This window comes from Perna viridis, chromosome 11, assembly GCF_037379345.1.
Source record: "Perna viridis isolate PV_CMFRI_1.1 ecotype Kerala chromosome 11, ASM3737934v1, whole genome shotgun sequence".
In the NCBI taxonomy this organism is placed as follows: Eukaryota; Metazoa; Mollusca; class Bivalvia; order Mytilida; family Mytilidae; genus Perna; species Perna viridis.
The window spans coordinates 9478059-9500266 of NC_142455.1; the positions used below are offsets into that span (position 1 = coordinate 9478059).

Below are 22208 nucleotides of genomic sequence, written 5' to 3' on the forward strand. Positions count from 1 at the left end.
GAATTATAGTATATTAAAGTCATATATTGATTCAAGTCATTTACTAAGATACATTTTATATTCAAGTCATTTATTGAGATACATTTTATATTCAAGTCATTTATTAAGATACATTTTATATTCAAGTTATTTATTGAGATACATTTTATATTCAAGTCATTTATTGAGATACATTGTATATAAATATTGTATATGAAAATAACGATCCCTATGATTACAGAATCCCTGCAGATAACACCAAAAATGGAGAGTGGCAGTAGATTTTTCCCGAAATCATTTTATAGCACATTATCTTAAGATGTTCAAGGGAAACCCCAAAACATGTTCCAACATTGATTGTGACTATGTTCAAATAAAATATAATTAATCGAGCACGTTAAACAAAATTCAACAAACAGTAAAACTTCATACAGTTGATAAATGACATTTAAACTTTATCAAACATGATTTCCAATGATTGCGCAATGATGGAAAATTTCAATTTTCAACATTAAACAAATTACGGAAATTCTTTAACAGATAAATACTTGACTATTGCCTGAACATTTTAATGTTTACACGAATTCGAGACTTTATAAATCCGAATTCATATGATTCAGAAGCATAAAGTGTAGATCAGTTATGAAAGCATCCATTATATGGTAACAAACTAAGTTAGGTTGAAATAGAATGCACATGCATAATGCGAATACAAATGAAATAAAATTAATCGAGCACGTTTAAACAAAATTCAACAAACAGTAAAACTTCATACAGTTGATAAATGACATTTAAACTTTATCAAACATGATTTCCAATGATTGCGCAATGATGGAAAATTTCAATTTTCAACATTAAACAAATTACGGAAATTCTTTAACAGATAAATACTTAACTATCGCCTGAACAATATTATGGTTACACGAATTCGAGACTTTATAAATCCGAATTCATGTGATTCAGAAGCATAAAGTGTAGATCAGTTATGAAAGCATCCATTATATGGTAACAAACTAAGTGAGGTTGAAATAGAATGCACATGCATAATGCGAATACATGAAATATTAATGAAATAAACATCATAAGTTCAATTTGCCCCTGAAATGCAAGCTCCGAAGCAGCGGCTGACGTTCGAAATTCTTTCTATAGGCTGCAGTCAGCCCTTTAAAAACATGCAAGAATATTGCAAAGTCCATGGAAGTCGTGAAAATGTGACTGATTAAACGCGAGGTTATCAGATTGTTAATTTTTGTTAAACTTGACTTGAATAATGTAAGAGAACTTTGAAAGGCCTGTCAGCATCAGTTAGTAACAGAGGAAGTGAGCGACTGCTGTGCTGTATGAAGCCTGGATTAAATAATGAAAAGTTTTGATAATGGAATAGCCGTCAATGACACAGTTCCAAGAATTAAGTCCATCACAAAGTTACATTATCAGTTAAAAGTTCAAAATGGCCATGAATTAATAAAATTACTACTTTTAAATTAGTATATACAAGTACCTGTATAAATGGACAAATTGATCTTACTGATAACAAAAAATAAATTGTGTAACGTTTTAGACGATTATTAATAAGTTACTCTTTCCTTGATGAAATGACTATTACCTGGTCAACTTAAGGATATATAGTTTATAAACCGCGCATAACTTTACATCACTCAAGATTCAAATACCTATGAAATAATACAAAGTTTAAACTCCTTGTCAATTTCCTAATTAACAACGTAAAACATTTCAACAGGTAATCTTCCTTAAATCAATGGAATAACAGCTCTATCTATTGAAGTCAACTATTGCACTCGTTGTAAAGTTATTGGCTGTCAATTTTCCATATGATTCTTTGCTGTATTGAGAGTTTACACGTATGACGAGATACAATCCCGGTTAGGGATGACTTCATCTGTAGAAATTAACTCTTCGAAAGGTTGGATATTAATCTTAGCATCTCTTATCTAAGGTATATGAAAAATAACAAAAAATCATTATTAGATTTTAAAAAAATATATTTCACAATAACAAGCAAGTTGAAAAGTCAAAAAGTTTACTAACCGGAAACAAGTTCTACTACGGAAGTAAATTTTACAGGATAGAATCTCCTACTCGACAGAAAATGGTACTGGAAGTGAAGGATACAGACCACAAATTCACGCTATAACTGACATAATCTTAATCAACATGAATTAATACAACCTTCATGGGCGGATTCAGCATTTCAGGTTAGGTGGGCTTGAATAAAAGTAAAGGCCTAGTGAAGCGAGGCAAGAAGAACAGTGAGGGAGGAAAAGTCAAGATTTCATACAAAAAATTGTCTTCTTTTAGTGTATGGCCATGGACAGTAAAATGTAAAAAATAATAAAACCGTATTTTATTACAATTTTTGCCCATTTAATGAATCTAATTCATGGCCTAAAGTCTCTGAGCATTAGGAGGATAGTATTAAGTGAATCAATTACAAAATTAACAGAAACACAAAATTGAAGGTGGTTTCATTCGCTCAAATGCAATTACAAAATAATCTCCAGGTTTGAAAATCTAAAACGTCCTTTCTGATGTTTGAAGATATTAACATGTACTATGACGTAGCGTACGTTGTTGGTGTCATTTTTGGAAACGTCGAAATCGGCAAAATTGGACTTCTTTTTTGTATTGCGACGTACATCGTTCTATAATCATAACATGAAAAAAGAAGTGTGCTTAAATATTTTTTTTAAATAACACACACGACATGTTTTATTATTTAATTATCCGATTCGATATTTATTTTTCGTACATTTTGGTCAATTGAAATGATCAGATTACACCCTGATATGGTAAATAGTTTGGCATCAACCATTTAAAAATGATTTGAATGACATTTTATCCTATGAGAAAAATGTTAGGGATTATGAAAACAAATTTCGTGATGCGAAAAAAAGTAAAACACCCTCACTAAAACAGAAAGCAAACAAACCTACAAGCAAAAAAGTCAGTAGCCCCCCCCCCCTCCGGAAATCATATTGTGAAAGCGTATGAAGTGAATCTTTCCTATTTGGTTTTATATCTCTAATGTAGATGTATGTTGATATTTCCGAAAAAATGTACTCGTTTCGGAATTTATAAGGTCTGTTGCTAAACATAAAACATTGCTAAACATTTCGAGAAAACAAAACCTTGGCAAATCTCCCTCTTTGAGAAAATTTGAGAGCGGAATCTCCCGTTTTCATTATACGACGAAAAAAAAAAAAAAAAAAAAAAAAACGTGCGGTCGTATAATGTTGTGGTGCAGTCGTCGTCGTGGCCTGGGGACACTTCCTTTCCGTGCGATAACTTTAGTTGTGGTTGATGAATTGTTTTGAAATACTGATATGATTTTACAAACAACTAAGAAGATTCCTATTTAATTTGGACTTTATTGCCCCTGTCGCTTTTCAAAAAAGGGCCAAAATACGTATTTTATTAAAACCCATGAAGACGGTTGTTTTCTTCGATTTTAAATATTCTATTTTTAATGTGTTCTTTATTTAATTCGGCTAAACAAATGTACAGCATATTTTATGTGTTTTGGACCATTAATAAGTTATAGGGGGTCGAAGTTGAGCAACGCCTAAAACATTTTCATAACTCTTTTTTTTTTTGTCCGATTTCGAAATTTTTTATTTCATTGGACTCTTCATTGCATTCCTCATTAGTAATCCTGCCTGCATTTTTCAATCAGATTTCGAATATCTCTTACGGTTTTCGAGTTGTAAGGGGTCAAAAAGGCCACGCCAGAACAAATCATCGTTTTGTTTTGTTGATCCGATTTGAAAAAAAAATATACTTGCAATATTTGTACAGCTTATTATATCTTGTAGCTAAAATAATTGTCCAGAGGTAATTAGACGACCATGAAATACGTTGATTTTACAATATTTCACTAGCAAATGTGCAAGTGCGTGTCTACGCATTTCAAAATACTTTGATGCAGGCACGCTGATCCCGATTTCACCAGGACATCATTGCATATGAACAGACAGGAGTGCGCGCAAGTGGGGGGGGGGGGCTTTCTTCTTCCTATTTTCTTTTATTTTATCACATTCGCTAAAATCGTATTTTTTATTCATTACGTCAACAGTCGTAATAATTTAATCTAGTATCATAACTTTTCAATACTTTTTATCGTTTTCAATATTGACGTTAATAGAGTTTTTACGTCGCAAAACAGAACATTACTTTGGAAACGTCAAAAATGCGCTTTGTGACATTTTTGTTAGACACGGGTTTATATATATATATATATATATATATATATATATATATATATATATATATATATATATATATATATATATATATATAACCCATTTGTTAAGCCAAAGAAAAAACTGAAAAGAAAATATCATAGAGGAGGATGAATACATTTTTAAGTATATGAAGAAATCGACTCAATACCATTTGCTTTTTTGAACAATTCGTTCGAATTTCGCATGGTGTACACGGGAATAAATAAAATATACACATTTTAGATGTTGTGACATTTTGGTTAGACACAGACAAATTGCTGCGCTTAGATACATGTTCAACCAAGTACCATTATTTTTAGGATATATTATCTGCAGTATATATACATGTAATATTCAAAATTTCATAGTTATTAGGTCACTCAAAGCTAACGAAAAAAGCTTTAAAGACTGGGTAGCACGCAATGTGTAGAAAACGTCAGGAAAAAAACGTGACATCACAACATACGTGCGTATTTATCTACTATTAGACAATAAAACTCATTATTTTTTAGAATAAACATGATATTCTTTAAATAGACCTTTAAGCGTGAATATACTTTGGTAAAAATACTATTCGTTGTTATATTTTACAACCGTAAGCAAGAAAGTAGCCAATGACCAACGTTGAAAAAATGAAGATTTGTGACATAATTGAAATACGGTCAAAAAGGCTTTTAACAAAAAAGACGGATTGAACATTTTATATATAATTTCATCAGGGTTATGTAATAAAATGTCAATACAGTTAATAAAAGTCCCGATTAAAAAAAGCTGTTCGCATAACTTTAAAAAAAAGTCTAATATTTTGTCTTCAAATCGGTTTCTTTCCATTTTTACAATGTCCACAACAAAGGGGAGATATTTGTGATATTGTAATACGCTTTGATCTTATCATTACGTCATGAAAAATATGACATCGTCTGCAGCACAAACTGCTCTTTCCAAAAAAGTTTGTTTTATCAAAATACGCCAAGAAACAACTTAGATGTATTGGTGAAATGGGAAACAAGCATTTCTTAATGTTACCCTTCCACATATGAAAATGGACGTTCTTGTGATCGAATAATGCTTTCCCTCCACAATTAACGGCATCTTTCAAAGATTTATGATCGTAATGCTAAAACAACAACCATTTTCGAACATTTTAATATCTATATTGCTTTTGATAACTCCACATTCTAATAGCAATATTTCGGTTTTCGAAAGAGGCCCGGTTCAATCGAATGTGACACCAACAATGTACGCAACGTCTATAAATATTTCTTTCTTTCGCGTTTTAATGTGGACGTCGGTTTACACCGTTAACCATCATAAATGTACGTCCAAATATTATCTTGCGTCTTAATATTGAGATTAATTGATTGGTTGATTGATTAACTCATTGAATGATTGATTGTAGTTAAACATCATATGTCAGTTATTTCGTGCATTTCTGGACGGAAACGTGTGACAAATTGAACATGTCTACGCTATAAGCTGTTTCTTTTTTATTGAGCTATATATGTAGCTCACAGAAGTAACAGACCTCAGGTATGCACATAGCCCTACTTGGAAACAGTCAGTATTCTGACTCCGAGCCAAACAGTCGTTACTAAAATCTCCTATATGTCGCGTGCTTGGCGGAGAAGCAATGACTACCTATTTTAAAGTTTTTGGTAAGGTTAGTTTAGGGATCAAAATTATTACCTCCCATGCTCAGGGCAGGCACGCTACCAGGACTCTTCCATTGTTATGCTTAATTCGGTGATCCGGTTCTGCTTAATTTTGTTTAAACCATAAACCAAATATTTTACTCAACATAAAGTGAAAAGAATTATGCAGCAGGCAAAGCCTAAGTAAGCCCTCTCTCGGTTTCTTGTTCTGCTTTCAACTTACCCTCTCCACCTCTTTAAAAGCTCTGATCAAGTTAGCTCCAGCTAATTTTTGTAGATTCTCTTTTGTCCAGCCGCCTTTTTTCAATTCCTCAAACAGTACCGGATACTTCGACACGTCTTCTAATCCTTCAGGGAGACTAAAAAGGAAACGAACATGTGTTTTTATACTATTTCTTATTTATTATATAGATAGCAGAGTTTTATCAGATGTTTCCAACTTAATAGATTTCGATAATTCACACTGAAATAAATTCAGTAATTGCGCTCTCTGAGCTTACTCCCGCCAAAATGTTGATATCAATCCGCCAGAATTTAAAATTCATATTGAAAATATCGATAAATTATGAAGCAAATCTAAATAGGATAATCAACTGTTTATCGTGAATAACCAAAATATGATCACTCGTGCCAAGAACGCTTGAGGATTTAACTCGTGAAAAAAAATTGTTATTCACTTTTTCCAATTAATTATCCCATTAGAATTTTATGTTCTACTGCTACAAGGAAAATTGCTGATACAGTAAAATCTGTCTGAACCCAAACCCTGAAAAAAAACCTGTATACAACTGACATAATTGGGTATCTCCAAAGTGGTTTACATCTAGTTGAAATAGACCAGTTCCAATTTTAATACAAGTGAGTAGTTTAAATAGCCATTTAGATAGAAATCTGCCCTACATTATACCAATGAATCGTACTTAACTACACCTGTGTGATCTTTTGAACACTGTCTTGTAAGTTTGAAAAGCTGTCCATTATGATGGTGGATGGCAAATTTAAAGGTTACGGTCAGCATAATTGACAGCTATTCAAAATTAAAAGACAGTGTCCAAAACATTACACAGGTGTTCTGTGGTAATTAAGTAGGACTTATTGGTATAATGTAGGGCAAATTTCTACTTAAAGAGCTATTTAAATTACTCACTAGCCTAGCTAGATTTGTTTTGAAATTGGAACTGGTCTATTTAAACTAGCTGTAAATGTATGTATAACTATGTAAACCGAATAACTCCCTAAACCGAACAAAATGGTTCGGTTTAGATAGGTTTCACTGTTTATTACGTCTTCAGTATAATTAAAGGCAATGGACGAACCAGCTTCCTATAGATATACAAAGGAGGAAGTGGACCTGGATAGGGCACACTCTTAGCAAGCCCAAAACCACCACTGTACACCAAACACTAAAGTGGAATCCATAAGGCCAAAGGAAGCCAGGACGACCTAGAAACTCATGGAGACGATCAGCACAACAGGAGGGAAAACAACAGCGCAAGACATGGGGTCAGATTGACAAGCTAGCCCAGGACAGATGAAAATGGAAATCCTTCGTTGACGACCTATGACAAGGAATGTATGACAGGGTTTATAAGCTAAGCCTAAACAGATTAACGATATAAAAAAGGGTCATTCCAAATACCATGCACAATAAAATATATATTAACTGTCTGTGAAGTGTACATTCCCCCATTACAAATGCACGTGGCTGTTTAACCACCGGTTCTGAAAGTAATTTCCCGCCATTTTACATTTTCATCAGACTTCATGGGAGAAACCGATGCTCCTTCTGCCTATTCTTGGTTTATTCATAGTCTATCTCTCCACTTTATATAGCAAAATTAAGTTTTTAACATGAGTAGATAAAAAATACAAGAGATTGAACAATGAATACAATAAGAAGAAACTTTTTGATAGAAAGCGCACACTGCAAACATAAACCAGTGGCCTATACTTTAATTACATGCATAAACGCACAGTTTATGTCCATAAGCCTTAATTATCTTGAAGATTTAATATATATAATATAAATTGCTGAAAATCATAAAATGTCTTGGTTAATTTACATGTATCGAAATTTACAGTAAATTCAAACATGATGTATATGGCAATAGACTCGTCCAAACTGAAATGTCAACTGGACGTAAGTACCAGTCTATGTAAAATTCAGATACTGACTATTGTAGAGATGATCCATGATTTAGAAAAAAAACAACAAATCATGCTTTTTTGGTCTACATTGGCCATATTTTTACGTAAGATTGTCTTTTCTAAATTCAGACCTGTATGTTTGAGAAAACTACATTCATCTCCTACTAAAATCAACCAAATCAAACCAAATCAAGTACGATAACTCTTGCAAACACAATCTATATAATTTCAACAAACTAAGACTGGTTATAAAGACTGTAACTATTTCTGAAGAAAAAATAAAATTGAATTCGGTGGGTTTTTGACATGTATGAATCATCTTTCATCTGAATTTAATAAAGACTGCAAATTAAATAATTTAATGAAATAATGTAACCGATTTTACCATAACTATTTTACATTGAAACTTAATCAATGACATGCGATGCTTAAATCGAAAGAACTTACGTTGGCACACCGTCATAGTCAGCACCAATTCCAACATAGTCGACCCCTATAAGATCCTTGATATAGTTGATGTGTTCTGAGAAAAAATACAAGCATGCATAGTTATACCAATGATAAATCCAGGACAGGGGTTCCAGTTGTTGGAATTCTAGCTTTGTTTTTAGATCTTCTTACTTTAATGCAAGGCGTGGGGGACGTCAAATTATAGCTGCCTCGAATCCCTTCTTTTTCTAAAATTTGGATTGGACCGCCCACGTCTATTAACTTCTTGACCCCCCCTTCATGCATTTCACAATTTGCAATGAATAACTAGAGCAAATATTCTGATTCACTTGATATTTAGATGCCCAAAAAAATGTTTCGAGACATTGTAAACAATGGTTGTGTTGAAAATCAACATTGTTTGTTCTCCAAAAATACTTTTTCAGAAGTGTTTAATCCTCAAATGGTGACTATCTAGAACAATTATAGACCCTTTTGTTCTAACTGTGGGATAGCCGATGAGCATGCTCAATGTACACTTTCGCCATGAAAATTCTTTTGTTCTACCCAAGCCCTACCTAGCGGAAGTGAATATTGAGCATGCTCATCAACTTACCACAAAGGGGTCTTTAATATGAACTAAACCCCTTAGAGGCTTCTTTTCTACTCACGAATCACGTGGTCTATTGTAGAAACTGTTGCGTTGATTGGAGCACAATCCCTGCTGATGTAGTAGTCATAAAAATTTACCATTACCACGCCCTTGTTTGTTTTCTAAAAATTAACAAATAATTAATGAAGAGAAGCATGAATGTCTACTCTAAGAAAAACTGCATTAGGTTACTAAAGATATGACTGTTTAGCATATAAAAGGCAATAAATTTGAAATAATTACATTAACTGTGGTGCATATTATTAAAACAAACTATAATCTCATCGGTCAATTGGCTGTACAAATGATGTTTCATGAGTCGAACTTCTTTTATTGATCACTGTTTATTGTCTATTTTAAATGTAACCGCATGATCTGACCTTTTGAACTGGAATAGTCCAGGCAAAAATCACCTACCTTATAAGAAAACAAATCTAACTGCTTAAATGGAGGTGTCTATTTAAAGACCACGGAGATCAACTTCCGTTATTACTAACTCAATATTATAATAGATACAAAATTCATTTTGCAAAACTTGCATTTACCTAGGGCTACTCCAGTTCAACAAGGTCAGAGGTTAGGGTCAACTCGCTTTTAAGATCCCTGAAACCGTGTTTGGCATTGCGAACGCTTTAATACAGATGGAAGAAAACATCAAATGTTATTATGAGAATTGAATAATTCAATTTTTATGTTTTACCAGTGTGTAATAGCGTGGATTGGTCACACATTTCACATGCAGCGCTAGATTTTGTACATACCACCATCTGTAGAACATCATCTTGTACATTTCTATAATGGTTACATTTTGCAAACGCGGATGAGTGACTGAAAATAACCGGAGCTTCTGTAATATTAAGAGTGTCAATCATCGTCTGCTTCGACACGTGCGACAGGTCAATAATCATACCTAGTCGGTTCATCTCCTTGACAACAGTCTGGAACAATACAAATTTAACACATCGTATAATGAGTTCTCACAGAATCAATGTACATTTTTCATTAAAACCCAGTCAGCAAGCCTCAGTTGGACCAACGCTGAATTTTGGTCGGTTCGTTGGCATTTAGTTGCTCAAAAGACATCGTTGGATCAATGTTGGTCCAACGTACATGTAGCAGCGCGTGTTTTCATTTGTGTTCTTACCAAAACTATATCAATTTGACCAAATTAAAGCAAAATGTTTAAACATGACGCATAGGCACGGTATTAATTGTTGTATTTCTGATATGAAAACAATAGAGTTCTATGGAATAGCTGACTTACTGAGTGGACCATGTTGTAAAATTGATGTTAAAAGAAAACTCGTTACAAAAATCAAAGCACTCAAAACAGTCTTCTTTAAGCAATTATTAAGTTCTAAACGTTTGAAGAGCACGTAACCAACCATCATAAGCGTGACATTACGTACCTTTCCAAAGTCAGTTAATCCCCGGATGTTGCCCGTTTGGTTTAAATCTTGCTTCCAGTTTTCTGCCCTGCAAGTAAGAGAAGAATACATGCATATTTGAATTATCTATAAGACAATTTACTTTTTAGATTAATTATGTGGATTTTATCTTTAATTTTTGTTTCAACAAGTAAACATAGAAATACAAGCATCGATAAACCATAAGGCAGAAACCTACCATGACGTATCACAACTATGGGTCAAGGTCATGTAACGAACTCCTAAAGCATAATAATTTCGTAGAACTCCGAGTGTATTTCCGATCATGTGGCCACCCTCTAAACCAATCAAACTACCTATTTTATCGCGCTTAAATGCATCTAGAATACCTGAAATATATTTGAACATGTCTTGGGTTAAATTAAAAAAATATATGGAAGAAGAAACTATATCGACTTTTAGAAAATGTCATATGTATTGTTAATGGATCCACTTATATACTTTGAAATCGAATGCATTTGAAGCTGGTCCAGTGGAAGCATCCCTCTCCTATTGTTGGGAAATTTTGTCAATTGTGCAAATCTATGGCAAAATGAGCAAATTATAACGTTGACCCACTTTTCTATCTTCTGGATCAGACTTTCCTTTATAAATTGTGAATCAGTCCCTAATTAGTATAAAAAAAACAAAATTAGGTATTTCTTCGTAAAAACGAAATGTCAGGATTGACCAACAATTCTCAAAGCAAGATATTTTTGTTTATACAACTGATTATACCTAATGCAGACGCATTCACTTGCACAGATTATATCTACATTTATATTCGTTCTAAAACCACTATTTGATTAGTACTGTGCGCAATCGGAACATCTCAGACTTTCTAGTTACACAAAAGAAAGACATCGGAGGCACTAGGCGGATAGATCTGTCCGAAATTTGACCGACCCGGTTCTGAAATAATAGTTACTGGTTGCATTTTTACCATTACTTTTTTTTCTTAGCTCCTCGCTTCGCGACAAAATTGTTTGGAAGAGTTGTTGTTCTTTATTTCTTGTGCTATCCAACTAAAATGTTTAGCGCCACCTGGTGGATAGAACTAGGCTACTCCGATTCGTGTATGACTACAATATCCGCAATTTTTTCAAGAAGAAATTCTCCTTTCTACATCCGAGGTTATTTGTTAATGTAGCGGAAATGGCCGAGTAGTTCCGATTGTTACTGTGCGGTGGCGTGAGTACAGTGAAAGATTTCTGAACAGAACCATGAATAGTCCGAAAACTTATCTTAACTTTCGAAAGTCCTTTTGTATCAATTTCAATTTATTTTGAAACTGTGTAAACCGTATCGATTTTTAAGTCAAAAGTGGTTCGACCAAGAGAGGTTACTTTAATGATTATATCTTGTGTATTGTAGATAGCAGTATTAACTTTACCCTGAGCAGTCGTAACTAATTCAAATACATCGCTGTACTTCTGAACAAACTTGTGTATTACATCTACCTGGTCCATTCCGATCCTGATAGCATCCTTACCAACAGAGTTACAAAGTCCGAAAGCTGCCCAAAACTGAAATTAAGGACGTTCGTGATCGGATTGAGTTACCTGTGACATTACATGTAAGAATCAGGCCAATGGTGATTCACCTAAAATTCTTTCCAGCATTTATTACTAAAACGTATGCATTTGTTTACCATACGAATAATTTATGACTACTGATAGTACTGAGATTGATTGGTGAAGAGGAGTTATACATGTTATTTTACCTAGTCAAAGGGAAACAAAATGAGAAGAAAAAGGACGACGTACACTTAGGGGTGTTTCGGTCGCCTACGAGAACAATTTCTATGGTTATAGAATGTTACCAATTTGTACATTTGTTTAGGACGTGTTGTTTAATTTGAAATGATTCAGTCTCTAATCCCATTCTTGATCTTCACAATAAAGTGGAAAAGGGATTTTCTCTGAGTTGTACAAGTATTAAATACATTTCAGAAATTAAAACAGTCCGATACATTCAGTATTACCATGGCTATAGGAATGCCTGAATTTTACATTGATCTGTACTTAAAAAGATGTAAACGAGTCTTCGTATGTTCAATTTGTTTAATGATTTCTTTTTAAAACCTCTACAGATTTTTCTTTCCTGGATCGGAATCAAAATATAAGATAGACATAAACGGGATCAAAATATATGGCGTCATAAAGTGTCTTTTGGAAATGCATAAAATCGGGGAGACTATTATATTTCCATAAATCTCCTCTTCACAAAATAATTGCCTAAATATATGGATGTGGGAATTTCCCTCATAATTGTGCATTTTACATACACAATATATGTGTTAAACTTTCATCTCAAAACAATTAAAGCCTGTTTTATTACAAGTTAGTACTACTTTAGTTGCAGCTGTTATGTTCATTTAATTGATGTGTCTTACAAAATCTATAAATATCACTTATTGAAGCATATATATGTACATGTAGGACACAATTAATGACTGCTCATTCGTGCTTACTTTCTTTTCCTTCCATTTTACATCCACTTTCAGAATCAAATACATCATTAAGTTCGTTTCGTTTAAAAACGCAGCTTATAGTTTCACAAGTACATTAATGCACCGTATACGCACCATGTTTAATTGGTGAAAGATAAACTATTAAATAAAATAATAGACATCAATCATATCTTTCCGTCATTCTGAATCATCTTGCTTCAACAAAATGTAAGAAGAGTATATATCTAACCAACAATTAATTTCCATGCAAGGAACTGCTTTCTCTACATGCACTTGAGGAAAGGTTACTCTGACCTTGACACTAAACATCCCTTCAATCTGAAAACCAGCCATCACTTTCCATAATCCTGAATTCTCTACTTGAGGAAAGGGACTACACGTATCTCTAACCTAGACACCAAACATCCCTTTCCAGAATACTGAATAATTCTCTCCTTGAGGAAAGGGATTACATGTATCTGACTTTAACCTCGACATCAACCATCACTTTCAATACTACTGAATACGCTACTTAAGGAAAGAGACTACATGTATATTCGGACTAACCTGGAAACCAAACATCCCTTTCAACACTACTGAGTTCTCTACTTGAGGAAAAGGACTACATGTACTTGATTATAACCTGAACAAAATCCACCTTTTTCCAAAGAAATTAACTCTCTACTTGAGCAAAGGAACTACATGTGTCTCTAACCTGGATACCAATCACCCTTCTCATAGCAATGAATTCTCTACTTTAAGATATGAATTACCTGTACATGTATCTGACTCTAATCTGGACAATCACCATCTATTTAAAAAATACTTAATTCTCTATTTGAAGAAACTGACATTCGAACCCTAACCTGGATACCAACCATCCTTCCCATAGTACCGAATTAATTTTGTAACTCCTACCTGAGCACCAACCATTCCCTTTTTCAGTCTGTTTATATCTGTTTGAGGGGGGATTCTGGTGAAGTCGAATGTCATATTCAAAGTTTCTGGCCATTGCATCGATGTGTTTTCCCGGAGATTTGCCGAGTAAACTTTATTTTGGGTATACTGTCTGTACTGCCAAGGTAGATCGTTGTGCCTAAATAAAAAAAAAGATTTATTTTTGCTTCATTTCATATAAAGCAACCATATGTTGTTGATTCTTAAGTGTCAGTCCCTGTAAAAATCAGTCAGTCAGAGTAACATTTTTATAGTGTACTTTGACTATTTGCACCATCAGATTCAACCATTTAATTTTATTGAAATGCACTAAAAATGACAATTTCAAGGGCAGATAACTCTGTCATAAACCTCATTTTTTTAACAATCTATTGCAAAATTTCTGTGCAAAACCAGTGATGCACAGATCAAATAATGGTCATATTTAATAGAGAAACCAACCTTGAGTGAAAATATATTGTCAGATCGGTGGGGTTATGAAATTTCTGATTTTAACCATTTTGCCTGATTCTTGCAAACACTTATACTTAACTTCTCTCATGTACATGTAACTACATGTACAACTATTCTGCAAAGTAATTACTTTGAATAAAGTTTCAAATTATAAGTTACTGTTACATTATTACAGTGACATCTAGTCACTTCATTTCGCTTACATGCAGTTTATTTATTTAAAGAATATTGCCTTTTCTTTTCCCTTTAATTCTCATATTGTCCGTATAAATGCTACATGTACCTAGGAACGGTTCTCATTTAAGTTTTTATAGAGGAACTACGGTATTTCGTAATTGGATATAGCACGGAATAGATCAATTTATTATGTTTTGTTTTTGTTTTGCTTGTTTTTTTTTCGGAGGGGGGAAGGGGGGTGTCGATGTATAAATGGTATTTATTCAATGTATAAGAGGTATTTTCTGACCAAATCGTTTTCATGTAGTTTATTGGGCCTGTCCTGAATTTTGACCGTGTATTTTCACTCGAACCTATTTTTTAATATAATCAAAACAATTCAATTCCTTGAAAACCAAATACAACGAAAAATTTACCCGTCAATCAATGGGTATTCAGCTAGAACTTCCATGGCAGCTTGCTGGTTTGGGTCTGATGACTTCTGATCCGTCAAGGGTATTCCGACCACCAATCCGATAAGAACTCCGATAAGAATAGATATCATAATACCGTATATCATTTTGCTGCGCGTTTTCTTCTTCCGAAAGGAAGAACTTCCTCCTCCGAAAGAACTTGTACTGGTCCTGTCTTCGGAAAACTTTTGCATATCCATTCTGAATCACGTTATTGTACTTCAGCTGAAAGTAACAGGCATTTTTCAAAAAAGTACATTTCATCAACAACAAAAAAGATGAATTTGTTATCATTTGAAACTAACATGGCTCCCCTTTTTAAATAAGATTATAGTTTTGTGTAAAGTTTGTACAGCAAAGAAGTCTGGAACCCACCCATTCCTCTAAAAACATGTCTTTACAAAGTAACATGGTCTTATAGGCGTATCCAAGAAGGGTGATGGGGCCCTGGCTCACCCTTAACAATTGAAAAAAATGAAAATAATGTATTTTTGTGTCTAAATGCGTCCATTAAAATGTGTTTATCAGGGCTTTTTTGCCACCCCCTTTCTCTCGGTTAGAGTTAGGCTATTCTCTAGAAGCGCCACTGGGTCTTATTATTTATTTTATTTGTCATTGTTCATTGCCCCGCCCATTAATTTTTGTTCTAAAATATCTTTAATCACAAGATCAACACCACAAGTTTACCATTTATACAACACGGTCCATGATTTTGTTTGCTTAATTATTCCTGATCATATTTTATTTACATCGACTTCGACACTTGTATAATGTATATGAATATAAGCATTAGACCGTGAAAATTCACATGAAGTAATCTTATATAGTAATGAAAATTTTTACCAATCTGTCACTACCGTCAAATACATGTATCTAGACCTCCCACGGATCAGTTGTATTGATCTGGAGATTTGGGTAATCACAATAGTTTCTTTTCGAAATCTTTTACAAGTAATGTGTGAATATGATTATATACTTATTGCCACCAGTAAAAGTGGTACGCCGAAGTAACACTCGAGGTAGATATGTGGCCCAAGACGCAGTCGAGGGTGATATATTTTCTGAGTATGTTTTCTCGGGGTATCACCCTCTGCTTCAGGTAATACATGTATGTGTTATATTATACTGAATACCTTTTTTGATACATCACACCGTAATTGTTGCATTACCTCAGATAAAGTGAATATCTAACTGGAATGAAATTTACAAGTATTTTACATTTAAATAAATCAACAATAGTCAAATAACAAAAATGGACACTTCGAATCCACTATTCATGTTTTTTCTAGTTAAAGTCATCATAAATGGAAACAAACTTCAACTTAAATGCTCATAAATTAACAATCATTTTAGGGAGCGAAGCAAGAAAGGAACAGACCAAAATAACACAAATGCTTATCCAATAGAAAATGTTGATCTTTGTATGAAGTGTTATATAATATCATAATAATTTATAATACATGTATGTAGACTGCCCGTGAATTATTTGTATTGATCCGGAGATTAAGGTAATTGTCCTACGAAAACTTTTGCTGTGTGATTATACTATCAAAATAACTCATAGTATTAATTCGTTTATCTATAATAATATTTTCGGATGTGGGGATTCTTTACAGGTGTGGGTCTAGAAGTTTTGACAAGGGGCCATTTCAAAGAGGTTCCTGACTATTGAATGGTTTGCAACCACGATCGTCTGTTTTATCGATCACCAAAGGGTAATGATTATTTATGTACCGTAACTAGAAACTTTAAGAAGAATTTTAATGAACACTCTTACTATATACTATAACTCTTTTTACCATGATTCAGTTAAACTTGGCGCTTTGATATGCTTTAACCTGTATACCCCGGTTACGGTTACCCCAGTTGTAAAGGGGTAGTTTCCAAATGATATTGGGGTAATCACTGGATAACCCCCACTCGCCATTGTACGATACGTTTTGAATGTATTTATTTAGATGTAAACATAACGAAATATTCCATGGAACTGGAAAAAAAAAACAGATTAACCAATTAAGTGTCAGTCGTTGTAAGAATCAGGCAGTGGGTGAATCATGGTATGAAAAAAAAAACACCATCATTTTGAAATTATTGAAATGCACTGAAAATGAAGATTTCAAGGACATATAGCTCTGTCAAAAATCTAATTTTTCTACGATTCTATTGAAAACTCTCTGAGCAAATCCAATAATGCAGAGATCAAGTAATGGTCTTTCCAAATAGAGAAAACATCCTTGAGTGATATTACATTGTCAGATTGGTGGGGTTTTGACTGATTCTTACAAACATTTATACACTTAATGTGGCATATGTACATATGGACGTCCAGATGACAGACAGACAGACGGTCAGATCGATTCCTATTTTGCCCGATTCTTACAAACACTTACACTTAAAAACCATACATTCATGCAAAGGATAGTCAAGGGAACCAAGGTTATAGCGGTAATCAAAAGAATGTAATCCAGGGACAAAGACCAGACATGGAAAACAGACATACACAACAAAGAACATTAAGTAACTAAAATCATACATACAAAGTAACAAAGGCAAATGAGCAACTCGGACTCCACTAAAAACTGGGAGCATGGACCAGGTGCACCGGTAGGGTAAGCGTCCTCTGCTTTTCTAGAAACACCCGCCGAGTTGCTCATAAAAAGTCAAGTCCGGGGTGGACAAACGAGGAAAGGAAAAGTATGACCCGTTGAATAAATCAGTTTTCATGGTACTGATGGATACACCATAACAATCCACGAGTTCATGATGACGACCACAAAACTTCTGTAGTGATGACTTCAATCTTGTAGCAACATAACCCTGTTCCAGAAGCCTATGCAAACGTGTTAATAGGTACGATACATTATATTTCATGCGGTACATATTAGTACAAAAAGGACACTACATAAAACCTATAGTAATCTAAGACTTTAATGAGCTAGCTATTTATAAACATATCAAAATATCAATGGCAATTTTAAATCCTTTGTTTAAAGAAGATTCTTTCACTTTGTGCATATCTTAAGAACAGTCTTTCAAAAAAGCATTAAGTGACTGTCTTAAAAATAGAACACAGTGCAACCACTGTAAACCTGGATTGCATCGGAACTTGAAACATGCCGAATACAGGCTAGAAAGAACCTATAAATCTAAATATCAATACGTTCTCTTTTGTTTTGTTTGTTTGGTTTTCGTGATATAATGATATTATAGTATTATTGCGTAAGGTTTTGCAAATTGGCTTAGTTATTGGTCTGAGGCGTAGCCGAAGTGCAATATTTCTAGCCGAGGACCAATAATTCAGCCAATATGGAAAACTCGACGCAATTATGCCTTTATTGACTAACTAGTCTAATACGCTAGGCCAATATGGATTTTGACCAGTCTAATATGACGTATTGGACGGCTAAATCCCGTATTGAACACCTAATCCATATTGAACGACTATATCCCGTATTGGCGCACTTTATTTATTTTTTTTTATTTTGTATTGTATTGTATTGGCAGTTTTGGTCATATTTATGCCCATATTCGAACGTTAGTCAATAATATTGAGAAATCTGTTTCATTAATCAGAAAATCCTCTGACTCTGCGACCCTTCTCTTTTTTATTTGGATATTGATATGTCGGGTTGGGGTATCAAAATCCAAATAAAAAAGATAACGGTTGCCGGGTCAGAGGAAATTCGGACTACTGTTTCATATGTCATAAACCAGCTTTTTTTTTTTTATTTTTGAACCATGCCTTAAGGCACCGCTCATTTTTATACTGAAAAGGGGGGGTATTTGAAAAAAAGTTAACTAAAAAAGCAAAACAAATTTTGAACTCAGCCATGGACAGAAAAAAATAAAATCATGATTCATATTTCCCCGATTATTTAACACTGTAGAAAAGAAAATGGTTTGTGCCTTACTACATGTAGTTAAATTTCTTGTTCCAAAACTGGTTCAAGTTTGATAGAAGAAAGGTGAGTTATCTCCCTTTGATGATGAAGTTGCAGCGTATTTCATAATTTTTCATAGAATTACGGCCTCTTAAAGCCATGAATGCTGTATCTTCAGATTTCATGAAAAGACTTTTATGTGGTTCATGTATTTACAAGTATGATTTATCAAAATAAACATGTCACGATTATAAATTCTTCGTATAACATATGCATATTTGAAGGACACCCTGTAAATGAAACATATGAAGTTTCTCTCTTAATAATACAACACACTAAAACAGGGTAAGCCTAGTGTACAAAAATGTACATGTACCTCGGAACCAAAAACTGAAACTATGCAGAGTACACGGAAAAGGACTACACAGAAAAAAAAAACTTTTTTGGCTCAATTTAACTACAATTTATCCAATTGGCGCAAAAAGACGATGCCCTACGACATAGAATACGTTCATATATACCTGTTGGTAAATTAACACTTGTACGAACAATAGTTTGTTTTTGGTCGTACCTAAGGACAAGTCATGCATGTTTGAATTTAAAAATACAAACCGTCATTAAATGTCTTTCTGATTTGAAATGCAATATTAACATGAATTCAAAAGAAAACTGGTACGAGGCTGTACCGTACTTACTTACATTTTTATCATTTAAAAAAAAACGTCTGTAGCCTTGAACTTTTCATTTTCAAAGCACGTTGCTTTTATAATTTTCAATGTATTTTTTAAGTGAACAGAAACCAAAACGATAAACCGAACTGATTATATAAATTGGCTCTAGTGAATCGTTTATATTATGATTTAGTTTTGTAATTTTTTAAGCTTTGTAATCTGCCTGTACACTGTCATGTGATTTAAGGAGGTAGACCTAGGGTAAAGGACATAACTCTTGAAATCAGTGATATGCTTGTATCATATTCAATTTAACCAAAGCCCATCAAGCTTTCATATGAAATAGAATGAAATCAGTCCAATTTACTTTGATGCTTACATGAGATTGATGTAAAATGCTGAATACAAACGTTCCAATGATTTTATGAGTTGTGTCCCTTATCCTAGGACTACCTCCTTAAGACTGAACTAATGTAACTATTATTACTCAAATAGCATTTGACTTAGTTGGTTATTCTATAGTATTATTGCGTAAGGTTTTCCATATTGGCTTATTTATCGGTCCGAGGTTAGCCATATTGCCAACATTTCTAGCTGAGGACCAATAACTCAGCCAATATGGAAAACCTTATACAGTTATTATACCTTTATTGACTAACTACTCAAATATCCTAGGCCAATATGGATTTTAACCAGTTCAGTATGACGTATTGGGCGGGTAAAATCCGTATTGGACGGCTAAATCCCGTATTGGAGGCTAAATCCGTATTGGAAAGCTATATGCCGCACTTTTGCCTTTTGTATCGTATAGGCAGTGATCGTATTTACCCCAATATTCGAAGGCTAGTCAATAAACCTCTATATTGGTATGTCACTGATGTTTCAGAAAATTGTGAGCAATTTATTTTTCAGATCATCTACAATAATAATAAAGCCCCGTCCTAATGATCCTCCCGCGGTTTCACCTACGGAAACCTTGTTACGACTTCTACTTCCTCTAGACGATCATGTTTGCGCGTCTTTTCGGCACACAGCGGTACGGTCGTTGCCAACCGTTCCGGGTCCAATCCGAGGCGCTCACTAAATCGCCCAATCGGTAGTAGCGACGGGCGGTATTACGGGGCTATGACGTTACAAGCTTTGTTCGTATGTCCATTTGAAAACTAGTAAAAACGTATATGTCTAGAGATCACTGGACGCAGGCTTGTTGTCCCTACACCCACATTTTCTTTAATGCCCAATAATTGCCATTTTCTTGCGAAAACGCGACTTCCTCTAGTATTTGTTTTCTTTGATTCTTGTGGTGCAAATAGCCAAATTACACTATCAAAATGGTGGTTTTTTATACCATGTTTCGCCGAATGCCTGATTCTAACAGGGACTGACACTTGATTCGAATAACGATGATGGAAATGGACATATTTTGAATCAGTTTTACTGCTCTAGTGGCATATGTATCAAATATAGTTGCAAACGTTCGTTTTTAGTATTTTTTTCAATCAATTTCATTAGTGTTTTTATTACATATTTTAAAGATTTCAATGCTTACAATGTATGTAAACCAATTTCTTTTACTATACGCATATCAACAAACGCACACTCCATAAAAAAATCTCTCATATGAACCAGGTCAATTATTTTTGCTTACCGTAAATTCAATTTATCCTTCGGTCCGCCGTGAACTATAAATGCTTAAGAAATAAGATTGCTGTCAATGAAACACCCGAACAAATTTAAAAGAAGATTTAAATCTTAAAAGTCTCTCATGCATTTATGAAATCGACCCAAACTAATGAATGATGGGTAAAGGAGAAGAGTCATAAGTCCCTTAAATCGACCCTGAAAATGTAGCCTTTTCAAATTAAAACCTTCATGTCTGAAAATTTATCTCACAAGACCAGTTGCTTCAAAATGATATACAGAGCAAAGCATATGTGTTTAGATCAAACTATGAAATATGGAAATTTAAACTTGTTTTCTATAACTGCATTTTTAAATTGGTGTATATTATTATTATTTGAATATTTCCAGTATTATACTAAATCATTCGACAATCTTGTTATTGTGATTGTGAATTACAGCTAGGCTAACAATAAAAAACACTGCAACATAATGAATTAAGATGAATTGCATGAAAATATAAAATTTCCTGAAAAAGTCGTTTTTCTCAGTACATTATTAATCTTTGAACATAAGTTTTTGATCAAACCTACATGTAATACGAATAACTAAATATGAATATTCAAGTTACTGTTGCTGCTGAATTTACAATCTAATTAAAATGGGACCTATCAATTATTCCATTCAGTCATCATACATGCAGTGACTGAATGGAACAACTGATAGGTCTACTTTTAATGGGACTGAATTTATATCAACAAAAAGTGTCTGCTTGACTCCTCACTGAAGATTAGATTTTCCCTATAAATGCCTAACACATAAAATGTTTAAAACATATATTTTGTTTCGATCTTTCAGTTATCCAAAAGTATAAAAATAACAGATTTCCTTATGCACGAAGATAATCTGATGTTTCTTATTTAAAGGCAAATTTCAGGGGTAAGTGTTTCCACTCCTTCATAAGTTAAGTACAACTTTTAATTGTACCCAATTCAATAGTGTCAATATAACGGCGGA

The 22208-nt window shown here is 33.7% G+C and overlaps 1 protein-coding gene across 1 annotated transcript; it reads right to left on the reverse strand.

The window, feature by feature from the left end:
• Positions 1-53: 53 nt before the first annotated feature.
• On the reverse strand, positions 54-21349 carry LOC148602903 (dipeptidase 1-like). The gene is made up of 11 exons (XM_088552143.1): positions 21220-21349; positions 14984-15244; positions 13899-14076; positions 11922-12054; positions 10728-10878; positions 10511-10577; positions 9863-10039; positions 9121-9223; positions 8468-8543; positions 6096-6231; positions 54-1931 (listed from the first exon to the last, which is right to left on the reverse strand). The coding sequence occupies exons 2-11, from the start codon at positions 15217-15219 to the stop codon at positions 1836-1838; spliced, it is 1353 nt and encodes a 450-aa protein (XP_088408269.1). The 5' UTR covers positions 15220-15244; positions 21220-21349; the 3' UTR covers positions 54-1835.
• Positions 21350-22208: the final 859 nt, after the last annotated feature.

Bases quoted from the DNA above. Each gene is read 5' to 3' on its own strand.
- LOC148602903 (XM_088552143.1), bottom strand. From the start codon at position 15,219: ATGGATATGCAAAAGTTTTCCGAAGACAGGACCAGTACAAGTTCTTTC. The intron at 10,578-10,727 runs GTAGGTTTCTGC...TCTTACTTGCAG, and splicing joins CATAGTTGTGATACGTCATG to GGCAGAAAACTGGAAGCAAG. The intron at 10,040-10,510 runs GTACGTAATGTC...GTATTGTTCCAG, and splicing joins GATTAACTGACTTTGGAAAG to ACTGTTGTCAAGGAGATGAA.